General features: G+C 39.0%; 1 protein-coding gene across 1 annotated transcript; it reads left to right on the top strand.

Moving 5' to 3' along the window:
- The first annotated feature begins 567 nt into the window (after window positions 1-567).
- On the top strand, window positions 568-2,654 carry LOC106871013 (uncharacterized). The gene has a single exon (XM_014917269.2). It carries the CDS (start codon window positions 1,386-1,388, stop codon window positions 2,616-2,618), a length of 1,233 nt encoding a protein of 410 aa, XP_014772755.1. The 5' UTR covers window positions 568-1,385; the 3' UTR covers window positions 2,619-2,654.
- Window positions 2,655-8,672: the final 6,018 nt, after the last annotated feature.

Genomic DNA, 8,672 nt, shown 5'->3' with positions numbered 1-8,672 from the left:
CAAAAGGGTATGCTATTAAAATAAAATCATAAATTTTCAAGCTAAAAAGCCCCCGTCTCCATCATTTCCAAGGCTGTGGTGAAAAAAGGTCAAACCCTTTAGTTTGACCCGGTGGGAAGTAAAAAAATAAAATATTCTAATAGGTGTAAAACAACTTGCTGGCAACGAATATGAAGGAAAAAATGCGCGCTCGCGAACGGGGGGGGGAGGGCTCGGAACATTCACATCGTCACACTGCAGACACACACTCACATATTCGTTCCCAGCAAGTTGTTTTACACCTATTAGACTATTTTAAAAAATTTTGTCACCGGGTCAAACACTATAGTTTAGAGCCCATGGAATGACGATATGTGACGATGAGAATGTTCCGAGTCCTCTCCCCCACCCCGCCTTTCGCGGGACCGCTTTTTTTTTTTTTTTTTTTTTTCATATTCGTTCAGAGCAAGTCGTTCTACATCTATTACACTATTTTTCTTTTGTTTCTTGGCTCCGGTGAGGCGTCTCGGAACATTCACGATGTGAATGTTCTGAGGCCTCTCCCCACCTCCCGTTCGTGAGAGCGCGTTTTTCTCTTCATATTCGTTCGCAGCAAGTTGTTTTACACCTATCAGAATATTTTATTTTTTTACTTCCCACCGGGTCAAACCCTTTAGTTTGACCGAAAAAAAATTGGAAAAATCCCCGTCAAAACGGAGAAAGTCCAACTTATGTGACCGTCCTGATCCGAAACTCCGCTAATGTTTCAATTTGCTGAGTTAATTTTAGAAGACTTGCAGTATCGAGATAAGACCCTTTCGATTTGGAATTCAAATTCTGCCGTGATCACTTCTACTGTTCACCCCTTCGATATATAATAAAATAACAGTCGTGTACTAGAGTCGATTTAAACGACGACATTGTATCCTTTCAGTATGCCTGGCCCTGTTCAAATATTTATTAGGAACCAGTTTTTTTTGTTTTTTTTTTCCAGTTAACTATATTTGAAACTTTTATGTCTTATCTATAACGATTGATTCTTTCTTTGCTGAACAAATGACAAATGAAATCTAATGTCTTACTCAGCTGTCTACGTCGGTGAAAACAGATGTGATATACTTATGCGCTAATGTTTTAATTACAGCGTCGAAATCTCATTAAACGTTATTCAAAGAAACGCTAACTTCTCAGAGAATTTTGTTCGTTTATTTTCTTACATGACATTCTTTTTATAAATGATGGTTGTTTGAAGGAATTAGAAGCATAGCTTTACCGTTTTTGTATCTCTCACAGCGCAATGACTGAGCAGAGGAATACCACTGAAGAGTGATATATTTTCCAAATTTTTATAAAAAAAAAAAAAAGAGAAATCTAATGCCTTGTTTAACATTAAAATTTTGTATTTAATGTCGAACATGAAGAAAAATTTTAGAATTGCAATTGAAGAAAAAGATGAAGTTACTATAATGAATATATTAGCAAATGGAGTTGATCCAAACGCAAACATACCCGGAGAAAAGTTCGCACCTATTCATTACAGTGCAGGACTACATGAATCCATTACTCGTTTATTACTCGATCATGGAGCAGACCCAAACATAAAAACTATTGATGGACTTACACCTTTACATATAGCGGCTTCATGGGGTCAATTAGATATTGTTAAATTGTTACTAGAAAAAGGAGCTAACGTAGCGAATCGAGACGATGATGGGAATACACCAATGGATTTGGCTAAAGATTACAAACATTCTGACTGTATGAAAATTCTTAGACGTTGTTTATCAAAAGCCGAACACCACTTATCAAGTAAAGGAAACTATACTCCTAGAAACAAACCAACCTACATGAATAAAGCTAGAAGCACGAAAGCATTTAATCTGTCTCGTCCGAAAATGTCTAACATGTATAATTTAAAGACGACTTTCTTGATGACACCGGAAAACATTTCTTCTCGGATCAAAATTACCCTGAAAAACAGAGATTTCGAGAAAAGCTACGATGTTAACTTAGTGCCACGCGATTCACAAAACTATTCGGCTTTTGATAAAGATTTCAATTCACGCAAAAATAAGAATAGAAACACTCGTACTGAGTACTCTGGTTTGAAAAGAACTTCACATCATCGAACTTCGCAAGGTATTTCTTCATTTATGAATAATAATTCGAACGATAAACACGTCGAGGCTGTAAATAATGCAGAAAATTATTATTCTTGCGATGAATATTCAGAAACACAGACGTGTGAAACGTTAACTCAGATGGGCAACTTTGGAGAAAATGGCGAACTTCGTAAGAAGACTCAATTCCGAGACGACATCTCCGATGTTAGCGCTGAGAAGAGTACCTCATCGGATTCATCTCATAGTGTATTAGAAATTGATCCTGATTATGCTGATCATGTATCAGAGAAACAGTCCAATTGTTCTTGTGAACGAAGTAACACTTCCGACGACGATGAAATATCGTGCGACGAAGGCACAGTAGATAACTCGGAAACGTCCACACAAGATGCGACGCAGGATGCTACAGCACGGGATTTATCGTCATATACGAGAAAAAAATGGTTAAAAAGAGCTCAAAAATATGTACAAGTTAAAGTCATGAGCTGTATTCGACAAAATAAATACACCCCGTAAACAACCGATTGAAATAAAACTAAAGGTGATGAGTTATATATATCTTTCTCGCGCGCGTTTCCTCTTTCGCATTTTCATTTTCTTTAAGCAGATGATGTTAATATCAGTATATTTTTTTTACATAACCACAACCGGTGCCGGATTTACCTATAGGCTTGGCAGGCAAAAACCTAGGGTTTTAAAATCTAGAGGTCATCTGATTATGGTGCATATCATTTTGGAGTCAAATGCCTACCTCAAAAGTCTTTGGTAAGAGAAGTGAAATGATTTCAACACATGAGAAACCGAGTTGAGGATATACCTCTACTACACTCGATTCGGTCAAATTAAAGTGTTTGACCCGAGCAAAGAAAAAAAAATAGTGCAATAGGTGTACATCAACATGTAGTAAACGAAATGAAATGGAAAAAAATGCGCGCTGGCGAACGAGGGAGAGGACTCGGAACATTCACATCGGGAATGTTCCGAGTCCCTTCCCCTTCCGTCGGCGAAATTTTTTTTTCTTCATATTCATTTACTACATATTATTTTACACCTAGTACACTATTTAAAAAAAATTTTGTGACGGGGTGGGTAGGGTGCGAACTCGGATAATTCACACGATCCAGTAATCTCACTTCGACACCTGGTCACAAAAATGCAAAAAAAAAAAGTGTAATAGGTGTAAAACAGCATGTAGTAAACGAATATGAAAAAATAAAAATTTCCGAGTCCTCTCCCTCGCTTCCCATTTACCAGCGCGCATTTTTTTTTTTTTTACTGGATCGTGTGAATTATCCGAGTCAGCACCCACCCATCCAACGTCACAAAAATTGAAAAAAAAAATAGTGTACTAGGTGTAAAATAATGTGTAGTAAACGAATATGAATAAAAAAAAGTTTCGCCGACGGACGGGGAAGTAGTGAGAGGACTCGGAACATTCCCGATGTGAATTTTCCGAGTCCTCTCCCCCTTTCGCCAGCGCACATTTTTTTTTCATATTCGTTTACTACATGTTGTTGTACACCTATTGCACTATTTTTGACCCTCGATTTAACATAGATGTATTTTCGGAAGAGGATGCAATAACACTGTGTAACGCCAATTTTGTTTCTCTAAATCTCTTCTATGTTTCATAGTGTTTTTCTTCTCCCGATTTCAAAAATAGCCTTAGATTTTGCATACCATTGATAACACTGGTCAACAACAAAAGAATTTTTGAAATGGTGCCGAGACACCAAACATCTTTTTTAGCTAATTTGAGGGCGCAAACACCCGCACAATTTTCACTAAGAAAAAACAAATCTCGGATTCTTTTGTATGGAATCAAGTGCCCTCACCTTCTAATATGCTGCAAATTCCTTATTTTGGTTCGGAAAAAGAGGGCGGGGTGATTTGATGAAAATACTTGTTGGTCTTGGTATATTCAATCGTGTTATTTTTAAAGACTCAGGGTCTAATTGTTATTGCAAAAATAGTATTTCTCAATAAGCAGACCAATATTTGCGATCAGCCAAGATCGTTAATTGATCTTTTTTCCAAAATTGAGCAATTTGAATACAGCTAAAACGGTAGCTAACCATGAAAAACTAAGGTCATTTTCGGAATCAGCACCATCAAATTAGCTAGAATCGTGTTTTGTTTCTTGTCACCAAAAATCGTGTTGACCAGTGTAATTTAAGAAATAATATTATGAGAATAAGCACGATAAGCTTTCTTGTAAAAGTCAGATATTGATTTCTTGTTGGCTTTCGGTGTGAACTCGAATAATAATATTTTGTTGTGGTAGTGCTTTATATTGTGCGACAATATCAATCAAGTAGTATTTTTGTAATCTTTTATTGCATCTCACTTTAAGCAAAACAGGAAATATAAGGCGTATGATGAGATTACACCAGAAATGCATTAAAGATCATGTTTGCCTACTGTGAGCTCTTTTATCTTTACGGATAAGCGACTATACAATATCTCCCATCATAGCAGTGTCCTATCTTCCTTGGTATCTCTTCTCCCTTGCAGTATTGTCCTGATGGGACTTCTCACCATGCTCCTTACTGACATGACCTAAGTTTTCAGTAAAGAAGTCTAAATGTGAATGTCGAAAGTACATCTTTAAGGACATTCGACAGCCTACATTCTTAAAACTCGCAATAAGCTTTGCAACCATTGCTTGTAGTTGGGATCTTGTTATCAAGGAAACCATGAATTATGCCACCATATCTTGTATCGACATCACTCATTGTCTTTTCAAATTTCTCTGACGGCAACATTGTCCTTATTTGCGGTCTACTAAATTCCACCCTTAATCTTTGCTGCAAATAGCTTTGGAAAGACTAAATGAATTTCTTGAAAGGGTTCTCCACCATGATCTAAGGCCTTCAGAAACGTTTTTACCAAACCCAGTTTTATGTGAAGCGAAAGTAACAAAACTTAGCAGGCTCTACAAGAGGTTGCGTTATAACATTTTGCAGTCCCGACTGCATATCATTTCGTTGTTGGCACTCAACCTTCCAGTAATGTTCATGATCAGTTGTGCTTCCTCATAGGCAGAGATAGCACGAATATTTTGTGTATTTTCCCTGTAATCAAAGCAAGAAAGCAAGCATCTTAAAATTACCTCAAACATCCAACTTATAGTCCGCATAGTTTACTTCCTGAAGAAACTTTTTGACATTTTCACATATTTCTTTCATCTGTACAGAGTATGCGATAGGCAGAGATAGGTATTGATTTCTATTGTGCAGTAAAACTGCTTTGAGGCTTTTTGCTGAGCTGTGTATGAAAAGTCGCTTTTCTTTGGGGTCATGATCAATTCCAGTAGCTGCAAACAAGCCATTTATATTTTTGCAGAAACAGAGACCTTCACAAATATCAAAGTATGCTTCAAATTCCTCATGTAATCTCCTGTACATTGTTGGGTTGCAGTCCTCCCCCAATAAATTCCATTCCTTCAGCCTGGATGCTAAAAGTTCACCTCATGATTTGGTGAAGCTTAAGTTCCTAAGATCATCCAGTTCACGTTGATGTGGAAAGTGTGGGCGGGTACTTACTATTGGCTCGAATGCTTCATCCATTTCTTGGTTACTGCTACCTTCAGACTCTCCTGATGACACCTCCATAGTATCTTCTATTTGACATAATAAAATGTTTTGCGTATAATAACTTGAACCATAGTATGAGTTTTATTAGTGACCATAACATTAAAAGAAAACTGAGCTAAATTTTCTTTCTACCTTTGAATTTTATTATTTTATCTAGCATAGAAATTTAAATTCAATTTAAACATTGTGATGAGATTTTCTTACATTTTCTGGTGGTTGTGACACCAGTAACTTGTCATCATGTGGCACAAGTGCAGTAGAGGATGATATGCTTGGATATTGGAGTATTTGTTTTCCTTTAACTTTTCTGTACTTTGTTACGTCAATCATGTAAAAACAGCAATCATCGTGATAGTTCTTTTGGCTCACGCCATATTCTTGGAATACTAAAAGTTATGGCTCTTCTTGCACCTCTTAACCATCCTTCTAAATTTGATCGACAACTTCCAAATATTACATGGTGTGGGGTGTGTGTGTAGTGGAGTGGCTAAGGCTTATCTTGGTCCCCTAAATTCATTCGAATATTTGGCACCTTTCGCGATTTTAAGTGATACATGCTTTGTTCCAATATAGAGTAATGTTCACAATACAGAGCTGAAAGAGGAAAAAATATTAGTACCATATCAATATACACCTTAATGGACAGTCTCTCTCCTACATAAGAAGCAAGTCCGTCAATTTTATCAGATTGAAATGAAACTGGCATACCTGTTGAGTTCCATGAAAAGTGGAGTAGCTTATCACTGACCATTCATTAGAGGTTTACATTAAACCCAAAAGGCGATTTTCCTTAGCTAGCCCAAACATTACATTTGTTGATAATTAGCGTAATTTTTATATATCTCAACAACGGTCGATAGTAGAAAAAAAAGTAAGATCGTTTTCGGGTTCGGCGCAAAAATTTGCATAATGAACACTTAAAAATTAGGATTAACGAAACATCTGCAAAAGTTTGTAACACAGTGTAATACAAAATTTCTAGCCGGTAAATGAAATTTCGTTTAGTTTTCCGTCAAGTAGAGAAATCATCCCGAAATTGAAAATTCATAGTTTTGCACATAAATGATTAGAAAGTTGCCGGTACTGGAGAGAAAAGTTTGCCTTTCATTGGTGTATTGAAAGATAAAGTAAGAATTATAAATCTTAAACTCCCTCCTCCTGAGGAGATATAAGAAGACTGTGTTGTTCTTGAAATCATGATTTAAAAAAAGAATACTGAATTACGCAATATTTTTATTTTATTCTGACAGTTTCGAGACATTTAAGTATATATCAAATGGTTGCAACGTTGTGAAGCCAGTATGAATCCTCTCCATTTCAGGGTTACTCGACCCTTATCTTATTTTATCGTTGGTCATTTGAAATGTTTCTTTCGTATGAGATTAGGGTAAAGGGTAAAGACCCCCTTCGGTCATGAATGACCATAGGATTGCACCGAGAAGGTTACCCTCCGAGGCACAAGTCCGGGCATGGTTGTTTATAAAAGATCAGCAGCTGCCCATGCATACCAGTCTCCCCTCTCGGCGCCACCGAAGATGACCAAGGGAAAGGCAAAGGTCGATACAGCTTGGTAGCAGTGATGTCACAACTTACTGAGTGAACAGGAACAACGGGAAGAGCACAACACACAACCCGGTCCGGGGATCGAACTCACTACCTCATTATTGTGAGCCCGACGCTCTAACCACTGAACTATGCGCCAAGCAAAATGTAGAATTAATACATTGCAAATTATAGGAATATTGAATGTTGTTTTTGTTTTTTTAAATTAGTTTGATTACGCAACGTTTTGTGTGTGTTATTTCTTTTGTTGTTATTGTTGCTGACTCTACAGGCTTCGTGGATTTCTGATTCTTTGAGCGTCGTCGTCGCGCGCGAGTTTCTCTGGGCCAGCAATTTGCGGGCTGTTTGTGTGAGACCCGTGGTGGCATCAGAGGTTCGCGTGCGGCATAACAACTGGTGTCAGAAGTGGGACCTTCATTGCTGCAGTGAGTCAGTTGTCCGCTATGGCCTCGGAAGGAGCACGTACGAAGGGTCAGGCAAGGAAGGAAGAGATATCCCTGGCCACAATTGTGCGAATGTTGGAGGAACAGAAACAGAGTTTTACTGAACTCATGAAAGAGCAACAGCGGTTGCAGGGAGATCACCAGCAGTTTAAGGAGGAGTTCCGCAGAATGAGTGGCGATGTCACATGGAGTAAGCAGCAAATGGACAGGCTTGACAGTAGAATGGAGTGCGTGGAGAAATTTTGTGCTACCGAGCCTAAGGTTGCTGAACCTGAAGTAGTTGCTGTTGCTGCGCCATATCGTAATGCTCCGACGTCTGGGCCCGGGTCTCCTGGGGTTCAAAGTAGCTGTGTAGTTCCCATTAGGAAGAAGCCGCAGGAATTCGATGGCAAAGTATCTTGGGAGGCCTACCGAATCCAGTTTGAGATGCTGGCTGACCAGAACGATTGGGACGAGGGGCAAAGAGCCGTTCAGCTTGCCATCAGTTTGAAGGGTCTTGCACTGGAGGTGCTGGGCCAGCTGTCAAAAATAGACAGGGGTCGTTACTCGGCGCTGGTTGAAGTTCTCCAGGGGAAATATGGCACTATGTGCCAGAGCGAAATGTACAGGGCACGCTTCCGCACCCAATCAGGGCTAGAGGGGAGCCCCTACAGCAGCTTGCCCAGGACTTGGAGAGCACGGTGCACAAAGCCTACCCTACAGCGACTCCCGACCTCTTGTCTCTTCTTTTGAAAGAACAATTCATAGATGCTCTGGACAGTGCAGATCTCAAGGTCCAGGTGAAGCAGACACGACCAGGTACAATGCAGGAAGCGCTGGCTAGGGCTCTGAAATTCGAGTCGTATATCAAATCTAGCACCGGAAATTTCCGGGTGAGTTGCAGCTCCGGATTCCAGGCAAAGAGAAGAAAAGTCCATGAAGCTGAAGGACTTGGGAATAGTCATGGACTTTGTGAGCAGACAAGGTTA

This window comes from Octopus bimaculoides, chromosome 2 (genome assembly GCF_046866305.1).
Source record: "Octopus bimaculoides isolate indiv1 chromosome 2, ASM4686630v1, whole genome shotgun sequence".
NCBI classification, from domain to species: domain Eukaryota; kingdom Metazoa; phylum Mollusca; class Cephalopoda; order Octopoda; family Octopodidae; genus Octopus; species Octopus bimaculoides.
The sequence above is the reverse complement of the archived record's forward strand: the minus strand, read 5'-3'. Positions and strand labels throughout refer to the sequence as shown.

Bases quoted from the DNA above. Each gene is read 5' to 3' on its own strand.
- LOC106871013 (XM_014917269.2), top strand. From the start codon at position 1,386: ATGTCGAACATGAAGAAAAATTTTAGAATTGCAATTGAAGAAAAAGAT.